General features: G+C 37.1%; 1 protein-coding gene across 1 annotated transcript in view; it reads left to right on the top strand.

Annotated features, from left to right (window-relative positions):
• LOC111157119 (glutathione S-transferase C-terminal domain containing) overlaps nt 1-18,166 on the top strand; it is a 133,120-nt gene extending 114,954 nt beyond the window's left edge. Inside the window, exons 9-12 of the mRNA XM_022518360.1 lie at nt 9,169-9,302; nt 11,210-11,240; nt 14,748-14,817; nt 17,595-18,166. Of these exons, the coding sequence (XP_022374068.1) occupies nt 9,169-9,302; nt 11,210-11,240; nt 14,748-14,817; nt 17,595-17,731 (372 nt within the window). The 3' untranslated portion in view covers nt 17,732-18,166. The remainder of the gene's footprint in view (nt 1-9,168; nt 9,303-11,209; nt 11,241-14,747; nt 14,818-17,594) is intronic.
• Nucleotides 18,167-22,447: the final 4,281 nt, after the last annotated feature.

The following is a 22,447-nucleotide window of genomic DNA, read 5'->3' as shown; positions in this document are numbered from 1 at the left end:
AGGGTGATGTGCCATACTGAAAACAAGGACTCAGTGAGAATCTGCATACTGAATGATGGATCTCTTCCCCCTCACCCCCCAGTTGCCCTTACTTCCAGAACTTCAGAAGTTGGAATTATGTTCTCAATCAAAGAGATCAAAAAATGTTTGTCTTTAGAATCAGAGCTGTCCCCAGAGAAAATGACTATAGATACTGTAGCTGTAATTTAAAAAAAAAAAAAAAAAAGGGCAGCTAGCCACCTGATCACTCAGTCACTAGTGAAGCCCACCAGTCTTCAAGCCTTTCATTCAGTACTTCCAGTCAACTTCTTAGTGATTCTCTCTTTAATGTGAACTGACAGCCAAGGAATATCAAATGTGGAAAACTTCTGAAACAGAAAATAGAGACCAAAAGCATACATAACAAAGGATCCCATCCATGGAGAGATCAGAGAAGATATTACATGAAGGAAACACGGGCAGAATGAAAAGATGGAATGGGGGTGAGGAACGAAAAATGAACTAACAGAAAACAAGAAGGAACTTCTTGGAAATTAAAAATATGTTAACCAAAATTGAAAAAAAAAACCAAGTAGAAATCTAAAAAATGAAGTATGACATCACCTGTAAAAATAGAACAAAAAAAGAAATAGAACCTGAAATAAAACATTTTTTTAAAAAAATTGTGAAAGTAATAAAGAAAATGTTAACATCTCAAGAAATGTACTTCAGGAAACTCCTAGAAGATGTGTTTCATTGACACAAGAGAGGAATAAGAAAAAGGAATAAGTGGAATCTAACACAAAAGGAGGTGAAGAAAATTCTCAGTATGATGGCAAGGGAAATCTCAGGACCAGAGCTAGGCAGAAGGCCTAGAAAGCATTGAGTCGTTTAGTTAAAGGTCAGAAAGCCCAGGAAAGATTTTCAGGAAAGAAAAATGAGATTGATTACTTAGTAGTTTTTATACAGTGGAAAGTTATATAATAGGGCATTTTACAAAGCTTTTGAGTAGGGAGAGGCTTGAGTGTTTAAAAAAAAAAACTGTATAACACGCTTAGCTCATCAGTGAACAGTATATATGTAAAGCAACAATAATAAAGACATTACATAAATACTTAAAGTTGGAGGTAATGTTAAGAGCATGGTAAAAGGGAAAAGGATGTAAGTATAAAAAAAACAAAAACAAAAAAACCCACTTCATCAAATAAAACTTCATCTTCCATAATGGAAAATCAGTAGTTAATGTCTAATATTTATAAATCAAGGGATAACAATCTGCACTTATTATATCAAAGAAGTGCTAGGTTTCAGGAGAGAAAACCAGTGAGTTGAAAAGCATTGGCTTTGGTTGCCAGATGTTCTAGGGGTGGAAGAGTGTACAGAACAAAGGACTCTGTTATTACTGTAAAGCCAATTATCTGTCCTATAATTGCACAAAAGTTTTCAAAGGGATTGGGGAGATAACATGAGTGCACAGTTAGGACCACACCTACTTCTGTCTAAGATATTTGATTAAGAATCCTTCTTTGAGAAGCAAAGGTTCAGAGCCTAATTGGGCTGGGCAGATTTAAAGATCATCCAGTTCATCCTTCTCATTTTACAGATGGAGCAGTTGAAGCTATCTGTATCTACATAGGAGCAAAGCAAGTTAGTGTGAGAGCTGGGCCTGGAGTCCAGTCGATGACTTCTTGTTCATTCCCTATATCTCAGAAAGGAGCATTGAGAACATGGAGAACTAGAGCCAAGTTTGTTATCAGGCAGTTTGAGTTTAAATCTTGGCTTCGTCACTTGTGACCTCAGACCAGGTCTTGCTGGCTGGGTGACTTTGGACATGTTATTGCAAATGGAGGTAATAAGAGCTACTTGACATATTAAACTAAGATAATAATTGATTAAATAAAAAAATCAGTGTAAAGATTTTGACATCTAGCAGATACCGAATACATGCTAGTTCCCTATCTTCTTGTAATTTCAGAACATAGTAGGACCAATGAAATGAATAAAAGAGAGGGGATGTATTTGTAAAGAGTAGTTATCTAGATGGAGGCCCCAAACTGTCTGAGTAACGGTCTTTGATTTGCTGTGTGACCTGGAACAGGTTACTTACCCTCTCTGGGCTTCAATTTCCTTATCTTAAAGTAGAACCACTTAGATATTTGCACACCCCTGTTCACAGCAGCACTATTCCCAATAGCCAAGGGGTGGAAGCAACTCAAATGTCCATGGACAGATGAATAGATAAATAAAATGTGATATATATACATATATATATCATGTATATATACATATATATATACATGTATACATATATATATCATGTATATATACATATGTATATACATGTATACATATACATATAAACAAAATGTGATATGTATATATACACATATACACACAAAATGTGATATATATTTTATATATATAATTTATAATTTATAATTTATATTATACATATACATACATATGTGTATGTGTGTGTATATATATATATATAATTTAGCCTTTGAAAAAAAGGAAATCTTATAATACTACAACCTGGATGAAACTTGAGGATGCTAAGTGAAATGAGCCAGTTACAAAAAGACAAATACTGTAAGGTTCCTCTTATATGAGGTATCTAAGGTAGTTCTATGCATGGAAACAGAAAGCAGAATGATGGTTACCAAGAGCTGAGGAGAAGCAGAAAAGGGAAGTTGCTGTTCAGTTGGTATGGAGTTTCAGTTTTTTGTTTTTTGTTTTTTTTAAAGACTTTATCTATTTACAAGAGAGGTGGAGAGAGAGAGCATGAGAGGAGAGAGGGTCAGAGGGAGAAGAAGACTCCCTACCGAGCAGGAATGTCGATGCAGGACTTGATCCCAGGACTCCAGGATCATGACCTGAGCCAAAGGCAGTTGCTTCACCAATTGAGCCACCCAGGCGCCCCTGGAGTTTCAGTTTTGCAAGATGAAAAAGTTTGCAACAGTGTGTACACTTAAAAATTGTTAAGATATGGGGCACCTGTGTGGCTCAGTGGGTTAAAGCCTCTGCCTTGGGCTAGGGTCATGATCCCAGGGTCCTGGGATCGAGCGCTCCCTGCTCAGTGGGGAGCCTGCTTCCCCCTCTCTCTGCCTGCTTGTGATCTCTGTCTGTCAAATAAATAAATAAAATCTTTAAAAAAAATGTTAAGATGGTAAATCTTGTATATATTTTTACCACAATAAAAAGGTAAACTAAAAAGTTATACTTAATTTTGTAGGGTTATTGTGTTAAATGAGCAAATACATGGAAAGCACTTAATGCCTTACTCAATAAATATTAAATTTTATATTATTACTAATATTAGTATCACTGTATTTCATGAAAATGCCATCTGTTCTTTTGCCTGCGTGCTTGTTATTTCTTTGCTTTCTAAACTCTTTTCTACTCTACAAGGCCCTCCTCAAATGCCACCTACTCCAGGAATCCCTGCCTGAATTCTCCCCATCTGAATATGCCCTGTCCCTCCTTTGATGTTTCTGTTTGTATTTTTTCAGTGGCACTTAACATATTCTGTCTCGTGTTAGACAAGTTTGTGTACTGTTTGTGTCTTGTTGTATGTGTAGTGTTTTCCTCTTCTTTGTATCCCCTGTAAATCACACACATGAGAGACATGATATTTTATGAACTTTATGAGTAGTTTCAACATATATGATTCCCAAGTTGAGTCAATTAATGTATTAAGTAGTTTGGATTCCGTTGTTACTATGACAGAACATACAACAGGGATTATATTTTTGACCTTTGCATTCCTAGTCGCCACCAGACAAAATGCCCGGTGATTGTTGAATGAGTGAATGATGACTGAATGAATAAATTCTGCAATTTCTAGGACTGTAAGGAGTCATTATAGGCCTTTAATGATTAATACAAGACAATAGCAAATTACTGAACAAAATCACCTTTATGTTGCTGTAGAAGCTCTCTACATAAGTTGTCTCATGATTTTTTTACAGTGTATTTCTTTTAATAAGGATTGAAATAAGACACAAAAATTGCAATGGTTAATATGACTCTTAAAGCTGAAAATATATAGGTTTTCACCTCCTTTAGTTTTCTATTTCTCTTGTCAAAAAAATGACCACAAATTTAGCAGCTTAAAATAACACCAATTTGGGATGCCTGGGTGGCTCAGTTGGTTGGATGACTGCCTTCGGCTCAGGTCATGATCCCAGGATCCCGGGATCGAGTCCCACATCGGGCTCCCAGCTCCATGGGGAGTCTGCTTCTCCCTCTGACCTTCTCCTCGCTCATGCTCTCTCTCACTGTCTCTCTCTCAAATAAATAAATAAAATCTTAAAAAAAAAAATAACACCAATTTGTTATCTCACAGTTCTATAGATGAGAAATCCAGATGGGCTCAGCTAGTTTCTCTGCTCCAGGTGTCATTAGGTCCAAGTCAGCTGCTGCTTTGGTGTGGCTCTGAGGGAGATCCACTTCCCTGATGATTCAGGTTGTTGGGAGAATTTAGTTCCATACATTGTAGGATTAAGGTTTCAGCTCCTTTGCTGGCTCAGCCAGGATTCATTCTCCACTTCTAGAGCTACCCATGAAAGCCAACAATGGTGGTTCAAGTCATTTTCTTGCCTCAAATCTCTGACTTTTCCTTGGGTCTTGTTTCTCTTGCTTCCGGTCTGAGAAAGTTCTCTATTTTGAAGGCTTCATGTGATTCGATTGAGCCCACCCATGTAAATCCAGAATAATCTTGGTATTTTCACATTCTTAATCTTTAATTACATCTGAAAAAAAATCCTTTTGCCATGTTGACAGGTTTCAGGTATGGGCACATAGATGCGTTCCTCCTCCTATACCATCCCAGTCTCTTTTCTTTCCTTAAAGTTTGTTTACATGACCATGTCGTTTCTCCTGTAGAATTTCCCTAAATTTGGATTTTGCTGGTCAGATCCCCCTGGTGTTGTATCACATATTACCCTGTTCCCGAGATTGCTTAGAAGTGGGTGCCTAGATCTAGATTGTAGAAACATAATCAGGTTTACTTTGGGGTAAGACTGTATCATAGGTGGTGGTGTGTTCTATCAGTAGGCACTTCCATCTGGCTGTCTCTTGTGCAACCTTAGCAGCATTTGTGGTCATTGACCTTAGCTCCATTACTTCAGCAAGGATTGCACAAGGGTGATATTCTTCTTATCTTATCATTCCATCTTTGTTTACTCCTTTATTAACTGTTCCGTTATGCAGAGGTACAGTCAGTACATTAGGAAAGACCGAATAAAATTTGATTCTTCCCCTGTATTTTCTGGATTTTAAAGTGAGTTGGTTATGTACTGAAAGTGACCAGTTTTTTTTTTTCCCCAGTACAATTATGGACTCATCAGTTTAATGTTTGAAATGCTTACTATTACTGTATTGCACTTCTTATTCTTGCTGATGCTCAGATGTTTGTTCAGTGGGAGTCTCTTGAGGTTAGCTCCTGAGTCCTATTGATAGGACTTTAGTAGTATTTCATATCTCCGTGCTTTCCATATAACATGATGTTCCAGCTCATCTTACGCATTTCCTGCCTCCTCCCTGGCAGCGGCTATTCCTTCATGCAGCTCTAATTTGTTTTTAAATGAAAATGCTATTTCAATTACCACAACTTAGGTACTGGGGATAGTCGTTGCCACTGGTTTGGTCTTCCAGGATTTACTGTGGTCTGAGCAAGGCAAATTTTTTTTTTTTTTTAAATCATCATGGGTAAATACACTTCCAATTTAAATTCAGGACTGTGGGATTTTTTTTTTTTTAAGATTTTTTATTTATTTATTTGACAGAGATCATAAGTAGGCAGAGAGAGGAAGGGAAGCAGGCTCCCTGCTGAGCACAGAGCCCAATGCGAACCCCGGGATCATGACCTGAGCAGAAGGCAGAGGCTTTAACCCATTGAGCCACCCAGGTGCCCCGAGAACTATGGGATTTTAACTTAGCCTCACTTAGCTATCTCATATCTCTTTCTTCTTTCTCCTATGCTTTAAAAAAAAAAAAAAAAAGCTCTGTTTCCTAATGGCACCAGCGTATTTCTTATTTGCTTTATCTCACAATATACACATTTGAGTCTTAAAACAAAAATACAGACACCAGTGATGGTTACTGAAAATAGTTTGAGAACTGTTTTAACATTATTTTTCACTTAATAATCTCTACCATGGCCCTGTAGAGAAATGTTCCTCATTCCTTTTTAGAGCTTCAGAGCAAGCCGCAAGTCCTCTTTCAATGGAAAATTGGCTTGTTTCCATCTTGTTGTTATTTCAAATATTGCTTCAATGAATAAATCTTTTTATGTTTTGGCCAGTGTCTCCCTTGAACAGATTTTTAGAAGTGAGTTCGCAAATTACTCATGTAATTTTGCTGGATATTGCTAAATTCCTCCTTCATGGGGTAGTGATATTTTTATATTCCCACCAGCAATGTATGACATTATCTGTTACCCCATACCCTGGCCCATAGATTGTCATCAAATTTTAGAATTTTGCCAGTTTAATAGGTGATAAGTAGTATCTTAATGTAATAGTTCTCTTATTTTGAACAATATTCAACAACTTTGGTTTAAGACAATATTCACATATTTTTGTTTCTGGATTTTCCAAAACTTTTGTCCATTTTACTATCAGATTATATACTTCTCTTTATTTTCAGAAACTTGATATGTATTAGGTATATTAACTTTTTGTTAATGCTTTAAGTTGCCAATTTTTTTCTCACTTTGTCATTTGTCTTTTTATGTATGGTTTTTGTTTCTTTGCCATCTAATTTTTTTCATTTTTGTCAAATTTATTAACCTTACTCTTTATTGTATATAGAATTTCAGACATAGTTAAGTATTTCCACTCCCCTAGGTTATAGAGGAATTCATTCATGGTTGTTGTTGTTGTTTTGTGCTTTAAAATCTCTAATCCATTTGAAATATACTAATATACTATGTATGGTGAGAGGAAAAGATCTCATTTTATTTTTCATATGGCTGTAAAGTTAATTCAACATCACTTATTAAAAAGCCCATCTTCGGGGCACCTAGCTGACTTAGTTGGTAGAACATGCAACTTTTGATCTCAGGGTTGTAAGTTCGAGCCCCATGTTGGGTATAGAGATTACTTAAAAATAAAATCTTAAAAAAAATGAATTAAAAGTACATCTTTTTCCCAGTGGTTTGAAGTGCCACCTTTGTTTTATGCTCAATGTTCATATTCAGATTGTTCTATTGATCTGTATCTCTCTTCGTTATTTGCCTGTTCTTTGTGATCTGCATTTGGTAACAATGGAAATTAGGAGCATATGAAGCAATAAAACCTTTTAGGACTAAAATCCATTGGGTAAACAGTTTTTAGATTTAGTTGTTTTGTTTAAATGAGGGAAATAAACTCATTATTTTGCATGTAGCAAAGGGAATGTGAACCTAAGTGAAGAGATATTTATAAAAGTAAATTGTCCAAACTTTTAAGAGCCTTAAAAGGGTTTTGCAGGGAAGCAGCCTGATGTAATTAATGCAGGGGTTCAGGCTCTGGGGTCAGGATCCTGCCGCTCAGAATCTGCTTTGTTGTGGGCATGTTCTTAATTTCTCTGAGCCTTAGTTTCCTTACTTCTAAAACAGAGATAAAAATCTTTCAGGGCCCTTGTAGGCATAGAAAGATCTGCATGCCTTCACCCAACATAGTGTCCCCACGTAAAGGGCATTCAGGGAGTGTTGGTTCTCTTTTCTTCCCCTCCAGGGGAATATGCATCTACAACTTTAATGGTGAGGTTTTCTTTAGCTACTCATGAAAATAAGAACTAGCCTGATTTTTGCCCTGCAAAGCTGATTAAATAAAAGGGACAGATGAGAAATCAAAGTTCTTTACTTGCAGTTACCCAGTAGTGGCTGCCTCCACCGAATGGCAATCTTCCCAGGCTCAATTTTCAGAGTGAAAGAGGATTGACAACAACCACAGGGACTGTTGACTTCTAAATCAACGTAAACCTAAAAGGAGGGGAAATTCAGAAGAAGGATTGAGAGCAGAAATCATGCTTTCCTCTTCCCAATACAGCATTGCTTTTGGTTTTCCAGTTTAAGAAGGGAATCTAGCTTATGATACTCACATTCAGAAATTTCCAGAAAATCTCCTCTTCACTCTGAAAGACCCTCTCTACCTTGAAGTTGTCAGAGATCTGAGCATATTTCTGTCAAAATACTATATTTTTTTAAGATCCCCATATCAGATTTTTTTTCATAGGGTCCTGTTTTGCCTTATTCAGCCTAATAGTTTTCATAATTGTCTACTTTAGATTGTGACACAATATAGGTATATTTAAGGAATTTGTTTTGAAAACATACCTTAAGATCATTTTTAGGGATTTTTTTTATGAATTATTGAAGCCCTAGTCAGATTCCAATTCATAATTTTATTCCTTCCTTTTTAAATAAACCCATTGAGGGTAGTTTATGTAATTCACCAATGTTAAGACCTGTTATATGAATGTGAAAAGGGGATCCATAAATATGATTTGATCAGTTTTCCTAGAACGTTGTTTAGATTATATTCATATAGTATTTGAAAGAATGTGTTCGAATATGTTTTTATTTTATTTTTGCAACATCATTGTTATATGTCAGTAGTGTTAACCATAGTTTGTAGTTGAGCAGACTGAGGCCCAAGGAAGTTAAATTTTACATGGCCCAGGATCTCAGGCTACTACAGTTTGAAACTAGACATTCAGATTTCAATCTTGTGTTCTTGCCACAATGCTACAACTGAACTAAATTAATAATCACCAAGAGCACCAGTTTAGACATGCATACATATTGAATTTTCCATATTTAACATCATGTCAGATTTTCCATTGAATGAATCTTATGCTTCCTTTGCAGTGTTCCATTTGTAATCTTTCAGCCTTGTTTAGCTTTCTTAATTAATATGAATAGCTGACTAGCCCTTTGGTATGTCCAGATAGGAACTATCTAAACTATTATGGAATAATGTTCTGGTAACTTGAAACCTCCAGGGAATCAGTCCTCACATCCTCACAAAGAGTTAAGAAAGAAAGAAAGAAAGAAAGAAAGAAAGAAAGAAAGAAAGAAAGAAAGAAAGAAAGAAAGAAAGAAAGAAAAAAAGAAAGAAAGAAAGAAAGAAAGAAAAGACACAGAAGCAGCAGTGCTGGTGAGGCAGGAACTCAGTGCTGACGTCCGGTTTTGTTTTCCAGGTGGCACTGCATGCTTGCGGAGTGGCCACAGACATGGTGATTGAGCACTGCATCAAAACGCGGGCTTCCTTTGTCACCTGCCCTTGCTGTTACGGTTTCATTCAGAACACCTCAAAGTTTCATTTTCCCAAAAGGTGAAATGTCATGTTCGCCCTAAGGCACCAATGTGGGGAACAGAACTAAAGCAGGAAACTCCTTTGGTAACAAAGTTGCAGTGAGATTTCAGTTTGAACTCACTTCCTCTTTCCACAAAGGCAGGTACTATTTAGGAGTTATATAAGGAAGGGAAGCTCTCCTCTCCGGCTGCTCCTTGAGTTTTCTCCTGCATCCAGCTCCTCAACTTTAGAAGCAAGTCTGTCTGAGAGTGAGCTGACTAGAAATCTGAAAGGTTCGGCATTTCTCATCACCTATGAGAGTCAGTGGGTGCTATGGTTAAGCGCTTAGGACCTCCTCTGACTTTTTTAAGTCGTGTCACCTCAGGCAATTAACTTCAGCTCTTTTTGCCTACATTTTCTCATCTACAAAATGAAGGTTATAATAGGAACCAACTCAAGGTCTTTGTGAGAATTGAATGATGTATATATAAAGCACCTAGAAGCAGCATAGAGTAAGCATTCAATAAAATGTGAGCTGCTGCCAGGTACAGTATTTTTAAATACTGCCCATGAGTGCTGCTGAATCTGCAAGTCGGATAGCCATTTCTACAGTCCTTCTTATCCCACCTCCAAGAGGGAAACATTTTACTTCTCACCCCTTTGACCTAACCTATTGGAGGGATAGTGTCATGGTGTTTATGACATCTCTCTGAACCACAGTTATTGAGAATCATGCTGATCATTTTAATTATAGAATAGATTAAATATTTTAGTTTTAAAATTGTATTATGTATCATTAAAAAGACTTCTGGCCATTTGCATGATTACTTTTAAGAAATCTTAGAAAATTTCCATCAGAATTTATATTTAAAGGTTTCTGAGTAAAGTAATAAAGTACAAATAATAGCCTTCTTTTTCTTTGTCTTTGATTTTTTTTGTTTTTATTTTCATTGTTTTGTTCTTTACCACAATTTGCAACTAGTTGAGAGAAAACCAAAGGAGCTTTGGAAAAGCAAATAAGTATAACTTAAGGTTTATTCAATAGCTGAAATTTCACTCTGCTCTGAATCTATACAGATAAAATGTATTTTTTACAACCCAGGAAGAAATCTGTAAGTCTAGCACTATAAAGATTTTTAAGAATGTTAATTTGAGTTCTTTAGCCTGTCGCTTCATTTAGTTGATTTTAAAATCTTACTTTAGTGTCTGTCAACTTTTTCATATCTCTGTAGGTTTATTGCCATTTTCTCCTTTTTTCATTGGAAGACACTCCCAGGCCATTATCCCTCTGCCTTTAGCACCCCAGTGTCAGGTGCCAGACAACTAGGGACAGCCCCTATCCCCAAAACCACTGACATTATCCAAACTACCCAGTCCTAAACTTGCTCATCCTGCCTTACCATCTCTTCCTATGGAATCCCTAATAAAGGCTCTTGCCCACATTGTATCCCACTCCCTCTGTCTCCTACAGCCCTGGTGCTTCCCCATGTGGCCCTGTGTGGCATGGCATGCCCTCTCCTTTGGGAATTGTTGGGAAAAAAACTATCTTTTCAATGGCAAACATCTCCTGATCCGTTAGCCTCACCATACCTAAATAGTAGTAAAACCTACATTTTAAAACCCCTGGATCTGTGTGCACCCATGTGGGGAAGAGGAAAAAAAATGGTTGTGCATCTCTAATAGTGTAAACAATCTTTGAAAAATTTTTCAAAATTAATAGCATATTGAGAGTATGTTTTTTACTTTTTACAGAGACATTTAAAACTGGCATAGCTTTTAGTTTAAGATAACGTTATATACTCCTCAGATAAAATACCTACTTTTGTTTATAGTTGCTTCTGTATTTCTATAATATCATAGAAATAGAGTATTTCTGCTCCTAATCTTTGTTATCTGGATTCCTAATCTTTGGTGTTTAAAATAACTTTTTTTCTTTTCTATTTCAGTGAACAATTCAAGAAAACTTTATCATATAAGGTAAACTTAAAAAATTCTAGACATATTTCTGATATACTTTTTATTCCTTCTTTGTATTTTTCCCCTCCCAAATTTCTAATGGGATATATAATCTACAGTTATCTTGGAATTACTCATCAACATGTAATATTGGGAGTGGGTTTTTTTATGTTTTGTTTTGTTTTGTAAATCGAGATTCAAGTCCAAGTAGGTGGCAAGATTTGTGAAGGGTCTGAGAGTTTAGCCTGTAAGCTCACATGCTAGCCTCCCACCATTTCATGGATGCCGGCAGATGGGAGACTTCTGAGTCAGACACCTGGCAGGAGCACCCCGGCTATCTTCATTTTTGTCCTGACTTCCTGAGACCCAGTTCCCACAGGGCAGCACAAAAAGGGCCACACGACAGCTACATGCACAGTGAATTGCATTACAGGAGAGGGAAACTGAGCTTAGGAAACCCAGATGTCTTAAGATTTAATCTTTAAGCAAGCATTCCTGCCCTTTGCTCCAGAGCGAGACAGTATGTATTTTCCAAAGTTCCTCACTATATAAACATCTTTGAGAAGATACTCTAGAACACAGGCCCACTTGTCTGTAAAAGGTCAGACAGTAAACATTTTAGGTTTTGTCAGGCACTTAAAAACCTCCCCACTATTCTACTTTGTCCTTGCCATTCTTGTTGCTTTTGGTGGTGGTGGTGTACAATCCTTTAAAAATGTAAAGACTGTTTTTAACTTCAGAGTCATAGAGAAAGAGGTCGTAGACTGGATTTGGCTTATAGGCTGGAGTTTGCCAAACCCTGGTCTGGTACAAAAGCAGCCTCTACTCATAAGGCATGAAGAAACACAAGAACTGTTTCTCAGCAGTAGTCAGAACATTACATAGTTTTGAGGCATCAATCTGAGCAAACTAGTTTCCAGCTTTCCGAATATCACCAACTAATTCGTCAATAACATGACATAATGCAGTCTAGAAAATGGTAATGATATTTGCCAGAAATATATGAATAATTCCATTAAAACTTGACAAATCAGATTCTTAGTTCACTTCTTGCACAGACACACTAAAAATATATAGTCTCATTTTACATGCCAGCCCCACCTTTCAAGATTTTTCCTTTCTCCATCCAACAGTTAAGTAGTGGGGGACAGTGACCTAAAAATGTTCATTTCTACCACCTTAGCACATATATCTTCTTCACCTCTACTTTATAACCCTTAAACAGGTACCTCCAACTCTGTCTCCCACCCTCCCTTCCCCTCTCCTTACTCCTCCCCCTGCTCTGAACATACACAGAAACCGACAGAGGAAGAGTGCTGATGCTCATCCAGAACCAGACCTTCCTGGTCTTTGCCTACTGGATTTTAAAGTTTGTATGTCTTAGGGAACTCTAAGGATTTTTGGAAAACATCAGGAGCCAGGGAACTTTATCTTCTAAGATTCAAAACACCTTACCTTTCTTTTATAAGACCCTGCCAATAAAGTAGACAATGAGTTGGAAAATAAACAAAAACTGGGCCCCTGTTTTTAATGCCTCTTTGAGTGATGCTAGCTAAAAACAAACTGAGAGGATGCATGGTAAAAACCTAGGTCACTGAAGAGGTCAGGTGCCACAGTCTCACGGGCTAGAAAAGAAATATAACATTTCTAAAGAGTATAACATTTCTAAAGAGTAGCAACAGGGCACCCAGGCTCTTCCAGAGAGCAGAAAACTCACTGGTACCTAGTTCACCTTTGTCTACACCTTCTCCCACACCCCCAAAAGCTGCTTGGCCATCAACCCTTTTGAGGGTCATAGGTATTAAGGCACCAGAGAGAGGTCTGAACTTCCTGGATACTGTGGCAAGATATTTCTTAACTGAACCATGATAGGTGGGCTGCCAGGCAGAACTAAACGGAGGCAGTGCCCAAATATCTTGAGAGTTACGTTGGAAGTGTTTTTCTCCACAGTTCAGTTTAGCCAGAAAACCTTGAACTGACTTGTTGCTCTGCGCCTTCCCTTTCCAGAATTTAACTTCTAGTGGGGAGAACACATCTGCAAATAATTCCAGTAAAATATGGTGAAGACACCAAAGGTGATTGCCTCAACGTTAAGAGATCTTGACTTTCACACACGATGAAGACAAAGGGCATGCTTTTTCTGGCCTTTTCTTCAAATTCTATAATTCTAAATCCTTCCTTTGCCCTTTTGTTGATGCCAGTTCATGGCTGCTTAATACAAGTTACTCATTTGAACCATTTTATTTATTTTTTTTTTTAAAGATTTTATTTATTTATTTGTCAGAGAGAGAGAGGGAGAGAGAGCGAGCACAGGCAGACAGAATGGCAGGCAGAGGCAGAGGGAGAAGCAGGCTCCCTGACGAGCAAGGAGCCCGATGTGGGACTCGATCCCAGGACGCTGGGATCATGACCTGAGCCGAAGGCAGCTGCTTAACCAACTGAGCCACCCAGGCGTCCCCATTTGAACCATTTTATTAGTGTCCTATCCATTGGCCACTAAATTTTATAGTGAGCATTACAATATTGTTGTTTTAATGCATAAAAGTTGAGACAGAAGTAACCCTTCAAAAAAGAACCAAGATCACACATATTTTAAAAAATGGAAGCCTCAAAGTGAATGTACAAAAGACTAAAGGGGACAAATGGGCAATCAGAGTTCAAGCCTTTGGCTAAGCTGCCAGGTGAGATCATTTACACACAGGGACCCTGCATCTGTTCCGAGTGAACAGCTGTCATGGGAGTTCTGCAGTATCCCCACTCTGCCCGAGCACTCACCTTTGGCTGCTCACAGATTTCAGAGCCCTGTGTGGACTCATCAGCTCTCTGCCCCTATGAAGGCTTGTTCTTTTTGCATGAAAGCAGTCTTTCCTAAAATGGTCAAGCTGAACAATAATTTTCCTCCCACTCGCTCAGGTTATTCTTATGGTTGCCCTTAAAGTAGAAGTAGATGCTCCTCCAGCTCTTTCGAGTGAGAGGAGAGTGAGTGAGCCAGCTTCCTCTCCGCTAGAGGGACAAGGGAAGAGGCCAGAAAAGTGTCCGAGCAGCCAGCACTCTGCTGGGTATCCCAGAGAACCACAACTACAGAACCCACATGTAGTGATAATCTTCCCCAGTACTTCCTTTTCCCCTGGCAGGAGGAAGAAAAGCCACTTCGACTGTCTTCTTGGAACCACGTTCCTGAGATTCAAATTTTATTAAAGGAAAAATAGAAGTGACTTTTTGGTCTTTTCATTTAACACGTGACAATCACACACTGTAACCTTATTTTTGCTCAAAGAAACTGGCTGGCCAGAGGCTTTTCCTGGCATCCATTCTTAAGAACTGGGTCAGGAGAACATTCACCTTGAAAGGGGGAAAAGTTACTGAGTACCACTTCCTGAAAATGCGGTTCTTTCAGACCTATTACTTGTGCAGTACTTTATTCAGTTAAACTGTAGAACTCCAGAAAAGTGAGGTAGTTTTAATAATTTTTACAGTTTTGAAACAGAAGATTAAAATAGACCCACGTTCTATTGCTTTTTCTTTTAGGAACACATGATTCTGTGCAGATTTGCGGATCAGACAGCTGTGCAGCTTCCGCCCCAACGAAGACTCATAGGTATGTGTTTTCACGGAGCAGCTGGTGAGTAGATTACATACACTATGCCTAGGAGTGAATGGACTGGCTGCATATGGGGAAAACTGGTCCATTTATCAACAAGACACTCGAGTCTGTTTTTCCCAGAAAAGGCAATCCATGTTGAAAAGGGCTTTGTAGGTATAAGAGTATTTTATCCCATTTTTGTTAACGTTAATACTTTTACATTCATCTTCAGTATTTGTACGTTGAGCAGAATTATGTGAAATCTCTTTCTCACTGTTATGAACAAACCGAGGGATCTGTCAAAAGCCACAGAAGAAAATATAAAGATGGAAAAATCAACTTTGCATGCCAACATTAATTTGTTAAAATATGTATAAGCATTTTTTTCTTGGAAAAAAGCATACTTGTATATAATTAATCATAGACCAATTTATTCAACATCTGTAATAGTAAATATTACCTTAATTGGAAGACCTGCAGTAGCATTTTAAGTCTAAGTAATGCATTTATCCAAGACTTTGCTTCAGAAAAAGAAATAACATTTCGAAGGACAATAGCAGCTAAAAGTTAGTGCACATTTAAGTGCTGAGCTAAATGCCCTTACCATTATCTCAGTAAATTCTGATGAAAATATTATTTAGGAGTGGGACAAAAGCTTCTCCAGGATCTTTTACCTGGTAGATGATGGAGCCATGCTATGAACCCATATGAAGGCTAGGTTCCAAAATTAGGGCTTGTGAAGATTGAGTGGAGTCAAAAATAATCTTAAAAATTATTTAGAAAAGCCCCACATTGGAGGCCACCAGAGTATATCGGAAAACAGATTGCCGTTTCTTTGGGTGAGCACCAGATGTGTTAATTAGCTTGAATCCAGGGACTGTGTTGTATGAGAAGTAGTTATCTTCAAACCCTAAAGTCAAAGCCAGCATAGCAAGATACACACAGAGTCACATCTGAGACCTGAGGCTAAACAAAGAAGTGATTTCCTCCTCTTTCTCACACTCCAGAGTATAACATATGAAGCTCTTCCTCTCTCTCTCTTAAATGCAACCTTTCTCTCTTTCCCGCTCTTTTTCTCTTCCTCCTCCCTTCCCCATTCCCAACACTCTGAGCTAGTTGTCTGCACATTTGAATGTTCAGGGAGTGCTAGAAGGGAAGTTGCTGGAGTTGAAGAGGAGAGGGAACATTTGGCATGATCACTGCCATGAGGGGAGGGAAGGTCATGTTCCAAGTCATAGACCCCATCAAACGTCAATGTCTGTACTTTGCATGGGTCATACTTTTTTCCTGTGAACATTTTAGGAAGCTTCCGAGGGCCCAGAAGGTAGTAGACTTACTAACAACTGAGTTTCAGCTGTAAAGATACTTCTTCAACATGTGAAAACATGAGATTCTTTTACGTAATAGAAAAGGAGAAATTAATTGGACTGGGATCGAAGCCAAGGGTAAATGAGCTTCAATGTAAACCCAGGGTGGGTACTGAAGGAATGCAGGGCGTCTATTTTGACAGAGAATGTTTCATTTTAAACTGAGGAGGGGGTTGGGGTGGGGGGAGCCTTTACAGTTGTCTTAAAAGATGAACAGTACTTTAAGGGAGAAAAAGAAGGTCAGCTGCACAACTGTAGGTGAACGGGGAGGGGCTGGTTGGGTGGGGGGCGGTGATCTCACCTAAGTGGAATTCGAGACATCTCTTTTTATATCTTTTCTAACACAGTTCATTCTTTTGGGCATAGAGACTTTTAAGGAAAAAGTATAAAGTAAACATTTTAAATCTGAATGTCTCATTGCCAATTCTTACCTACCGATTTCACCTTTCACAGTCTTTCTGTGAGTGTTCTTCTGCCTTCCACAGAACTCTGTTTCAGTTATCTGCCTTCACTTCTATGGCTGTTCAATTTTAGCAGCTTCTGTGGGCATTCAAATAAATTACTGAAAAATACTGTTTAGTCATTATTCTAATTAGGGAAGATGGAATGAAGTTCTGCATAGTCAGTAGCCTTTTGGAGAATGAAGTTTGTATACTGAATTTAAAGAAACTGAACGTATAAAAATGAACCATAGCTTTGAATATACTCAACCCCAAATCATTTTTATTTCTAGAGCTACCTTTAACATAGAAATCTGTATTTGCCAAAGGAACACAAATTAGCTGCTTTGCTTGCCAGTCAGGTCTTCTCTTTTGTTTTCCAAAGATTACAAGGAAAATTGAGTATCACTATTTTATAGGCATGCAGGAGTTCTGAAAATTGATTATATTACACTCAGTGTACACATCCACCTGAAATAACCAAAGCACAATTAAGAATTCTCTCAAATATCTTCCATTTCTCATTTTTCCTTGTCCCAAAAATTCCGGGTTCAAATGTAGCACGTCTTTCAGATGTCTCTTTGTTAGCATGATACTTTAAATATTATGAAAGATAGATGTTATTTTTTTCACAATATGACAGGTAATACATTTATTAGAGAATGCAGGCACAAGGTCTTTAAATGTATTTTTAACCAACTGGGAAATAGGATCTGTAGTCTGTATTTGAGATCTACTTGTAAATACATTTTTTTAAAGTTAACATTCTTAAATTGTCAGCAGAAGCAAATCTGTGAAATGTTGTATGTGATTGTCTTTTGTCCATGCTGATCAAGAAATAGGTAGACAGACGAAACAGGACTTGGGGGCAAACAACATGCTCCATATACTTGTAGATTTTGTCACCGTGTAGAGTCCCTTAGACAACTGGAAATTGCACTGTTCCTTGCAGGGTGTCTCACGGTACGGTTTTACTGTATTTCAGGAAAACAGTGCATGTGCCTAGTGGATCTGGATCGAGCAAGGGCTGCAGAAGAACGTGGTTACTGCGTTCAAGTAATATCCATGGAGCCGGAGAGCTGCTCTCCCAAAAATAATATGATCGTGGGAGTCCCCATTTAGAAGGAGATATTCACTTTTGATGGTTTTGCCATCCATCTTCATGATGAAAGCCCAGTGGCATTTAGGAAGTTCTTGGCATAACCAGACAACAGCATTAGCCATCTTGAACTTATTGTGCTCAGGAAGGAAAGCAGCAGGAAAATCGCGGGAACAAAGGCTGCCTGCAAAGCATCACAAATACTCTTATAATGTATGATTAAAGGACCGCTGGTTTTCATAGTGAGAATTCCCCGAAGTCTCAGCTGCCAACAGAATAATTCTCACCAGTGGAGCGTCCATCACTGGAATAACAATTTCCTTCTCAGTTCACAGCTTTTCTGCTCTTGCCAATTTGATGTTCAATTCCAAACAGTGAATTGAAGCCTTAGTAATCATTGCAGCCTATATGATCATTTAGATATTCATATGGAGACCAAAACTAGACTCAGTGGGGTTGGTTGGTGGGTTGGTTATATTTTTAACAATTGTGCTTTTTCTATAATTTTTTAAAAATATCTAGTCAGGCAACCCCTATATGGTTAAATTTTTAAGCAGGGATGAGTTGGACTTGTATTTCATTTCATATACTTCTTTTAATTATGTTTCCCATAAATTACCAAATGAGATCATCACTGGTTCAGACATTTTATATGAAGACATAAAATAATTGTAGAAAATTCCCCATTGTGGGGATATGTAATTTGGACATAAATTCCAACTAATCAGTATATACATTGATTAATTAATTCCAGTTTATAAATAATTATTGAGGATCCATTATTTTCAAGACCCTGGCCTAGAATCTTCTAAGGATACAAAGATGAGTTGCAAGAGACATGATGCCTTGCCTATGGAATAAATCATGTAAAAGAAAAATTGATGAATTAGTTTTTTGTCATAATATAATGTATGGTCACTGGATTTATTTTCCAGATACCAATCATATTTTTTAGTTACATTACTTTGGTAAAAATTATTGAATGTAGATTGGAGTTAGGAGAAGTACAGAGTTTGGAATATTTGAATATTTCTCCCTTCTCACACTTCTCCTCAGCCCAGCAGCCAGACTTTTTAAACACAGATGACATGCCTTTCCCACGTGCTGCTAATTATTTAACTTCTATGTGCCCTAGGTTATATCATTTAAGATGAGACTTATTTCATTGATTTTGATGTTTTCAACCCATATATGACGCATGTCATGAGGAAAAAGGACTTTAATATAAACAACTCTTCCATCATCATGACTTAAAATGCAGGAATAATTTATTCAGGGGAGGGGGGCTTGAATTCTTGTTTTCTGAAGAAAATTTAAGAAAAGAATTAATCATCAGCCCTGAGTTTTTTAGTCATTTTTACCTATAGATATACCATGCTCTTTTATCCTGGGCTTTCTTTTTTAAATAGAGGTATAATCTACAGATAATAAATTTTAAGTGTTTTTAAGTGTTAAGTTTGAAAAGTTTTGAATATATATATATATCCATACAACTGCCACCAGAAATAAGATATAGAATATTTCTACCAGCACAGAAAGTTCTCTTATGTCCCTTTCTGTTCAACTTCACCTACCCCAAAGGCAGAAGTCTCTGATTTCTACCACCCTCCATTTTTTCTGCCTATTTTTGTCCTTCATATAAATGAAGTCATTTAGTATATAGTCTTTTGTCTCTTGCTTCTTTTGCCCGAGATAGTATTTTTTGAGAAATATCCACATTGTTATACGTATCAATAGTTTATTCTTATTCTTAAGTAACATTCTACTATATAAATTTATCAAAATATATTTATTCACTCTCCAATTGGTATTTATTTGGATTATTTCAACTTTAAGGATATTACAAATAAGGCCTATAAATATTCTTGTACAAGTCTTTCTTGGACATATATTTTCATTTCTCTTAGATAAATACCTAGCAGTAGAATTGCTGGGTCATCGAATAAATGAATGTCAATTGCCAAACAGTTTTTCCAAAGTGGTTGTACCATTTTATAGCCCACCAGCAATGTATAAAAGTTCTAGTTCTCCATGCTACCCTCACAACATTTGATATTGTCAGTCTTTTTTATTTTAACCATTCTGGTAGACGTGAAATGGTACCTCACTGGGATTTTCATTTTCATTTCTCAGATGACTGGTGATACTCAGCATCATTTGTAAAGTCAATGTTCAAGTCTTTTACTCATTTTTAAAATTAGGTTGTTTGTAGTTTTTTTTATTGTTGGTTTATGAGAGTTCTTTATATATTTTGGTTAAGAGTTCTTTGTCAGATATATGTATTGAGAATATTTTTCCTAGTCTGTGGCTTACCTACTCATTTTCATAATGAATGCTTTAATTTTCAGGAAGCCTAATTTATCTGTTTTTGCTGGCTAATATTTTCTGTGTCCTCTATAATAAATCTTTCCCCTCCCTGACGTTGTGAAGATTTTTCTTATGTTTTCCTATAGAAACTTTATGGTTTTAGCTTTTTATATTTTAGGTCTGTGATCCATCTCAAATCAATATTCACATAAGATAGGTAGCTTTTGAAAAATATATGTTTGTTTTGGCATCATTTATTTAAAAACCTTTTCTCTTCCCATTGAATTGACTTGGCACCTCAGTTGAAAACTAACTGATATATGTGTATGAGTCTATGAGGTCTCTAGTCTGTTCCATTAATTTGTTTGATTACTGTAGCTTTATAGTAAGTCTTAAAATTAGGTGATCTTTCAATTTTATTTCTCACTTTCCAGATTGTTTTAACGGTTCTAAATCCATTGTATTTCCATATAAATTTTTTAATTAGCTTATCAATTTTTAAAAAAATAGCCTGCTGGGATATTTGGTATTGTCTGGAATCTTTAGATCAACTTAGGGAAATGAACATATTAGCAATATTGAGTCTTATAATCAATAAATATAATATATCTTTCTACATATTTAGGTCTTCTTTAATTACTCTCAGTAGTATTTTCTGATTTCCAATATAGATATTTTGTTTTATCTATTATTTGATAGGTTTGCTGCTGTTACCTTGAGTTTTTTACATGTTGTTCCCACTACCCAGAATAGCCTCCTTTTACTCTCCCATTCACTTAAAGTTAAGGTCATTCATCCTTCTGCTCTTAGACCTGACTGCCTGAGGAAAGCCTTTCCTAACTTCCCTGGAGTTAGGTACATGTTATAGAGTGTGCACCATCAGAGGAGTATTCTCCATCCACCCCTGGACTCAAAGCACCCCACCACAATAGCCCCTATGATAAGTATCCAGAATACAAAAGGAAGTGACTCCACTGTTTTCCCCATGGAATCCTCCAGCTGTGATGGCTGTGGCTAGTCATAGATAATGGGTGTTAATCATTGCCCCCAGGATACTAGATTTTTCTTTGTAAATCCTTTCCAAGGCTCCTTCTCAGCTAGGGCAAATAAAAGAGGTTGGATGCTGGCAGCAGGAAGGTTGTTACAATGACAACAATCCCAGCAAGTGCCCAGGTTTCACCTCCTCTACTTGTCCATCAAAAGCAAAGCTGCTCCTCAGGGATCTCTCTCCCCCACAGTTGTAAGATTAGAAGCCAGAGATCATCTTTCATTAATTTGCAAGCCTGGCTCAGAGATAGGTATAATTATTAATGACTAAACAATTTTATCTTATTTAGGGAGACATTTCAGTCATATTAGAAATCAAAATATTTTCAGAGCACACACGTGATGTACTATGTGAATAACAGTAATTAAACATTTACTCATTCTCAAGATGTTGGCTACAGGTGTTATCCACTCCATGGTTCAAGAAAATTGCCATTAATAGAACTTCCACATATACCTGTTTTTCTATATGCTTTCATAATAAAATCAGAGGTACATTCCTGGGGAAGTGATATAAGTAAATCAATAAGAGAGCAATACTTTTTTAAGTTACAATTTTTAAAAAACAGGTTCTCAATGCAAAGTAGTTGGGCATTTCAATAGATGTTTTTTTTACACGCCAAAAATACATGTCTGTTGAAGAAAAACTAGAAGATGTGGCTAAATAAAAAGGAAAAAAAATTTAAATAACTATTAATACTTTGTTTTATATCTTCCTAGACTTTGTTCTATGCACACACAGGCACACACAGAGAGAGATTTATTTAACAAACACTAATACTGTATTTAATATTTGCTAGGCACTCTTCTAAGTCCTTTGTAAATAAGAACTCATTTTCAGTCCTCATAATGACCCTAAGAGCTAGATCCCATTAGCCATCTCATTTTATAGAAACTAGGGCCAATGTTTCATAGTAAGAGCAGACCCAGATCTGAACTCAGCTGGTAGTTGGCAGAGCTTATATTCTATTTCAGGCTCCCTAGTAATCCTATCGGGATTGGCTGAGATTTGCTATAGTAACAAAATCTCTCTGCCTTTTGAAGTTCTACACAAGAAAGATGTATTTTTCACTCATACTACATACCCATCCAAGTCAGCTATGACTCTACACCACATTATCTTCACACCTGACCAAGAAGCTTCTTCTAGGAACACAGCTGGTCTCATAGAAAAGGAAAGATGCATGGTAAACCCTCAGCCAGCTCCTGAAGATTCTGCTCAGATGTGATATACTTCACGTCCCTCATTTTGTTGACTAAAGCAAACCACGTAGCCTGTCCTGAGTTTAACAGAGTGGGGATGTACAACCTTGGTGGAGGGAGGCTGCAGATAATTGCAAACAGCGATGTCCTGTTCCACCAACAATGTAGTTGAAAGAGGAAGA

Source organism: Enhydra lutris, unplaced genomic scaffold (genome assembly GCF_002288905.1).
Source record: "Enhydra lutris kenyoni isolate GAN:26980312 unplaced genomic scaffold, ASM228890v2 scaffoldscaffold3, whole genome shotgun sequence".
In the NCBI taxonomy this organism is placed as follows: Eukaryota; Metazoa; Chordata; class Mammalia; order Carnivora; family Mustelidae; genus Enhydra; species Enhydra lutris.
Note: the sequence above shows the minus strand (reverse complement) of the source record. Positions and strands in the feature narration are given on the sequence as shown.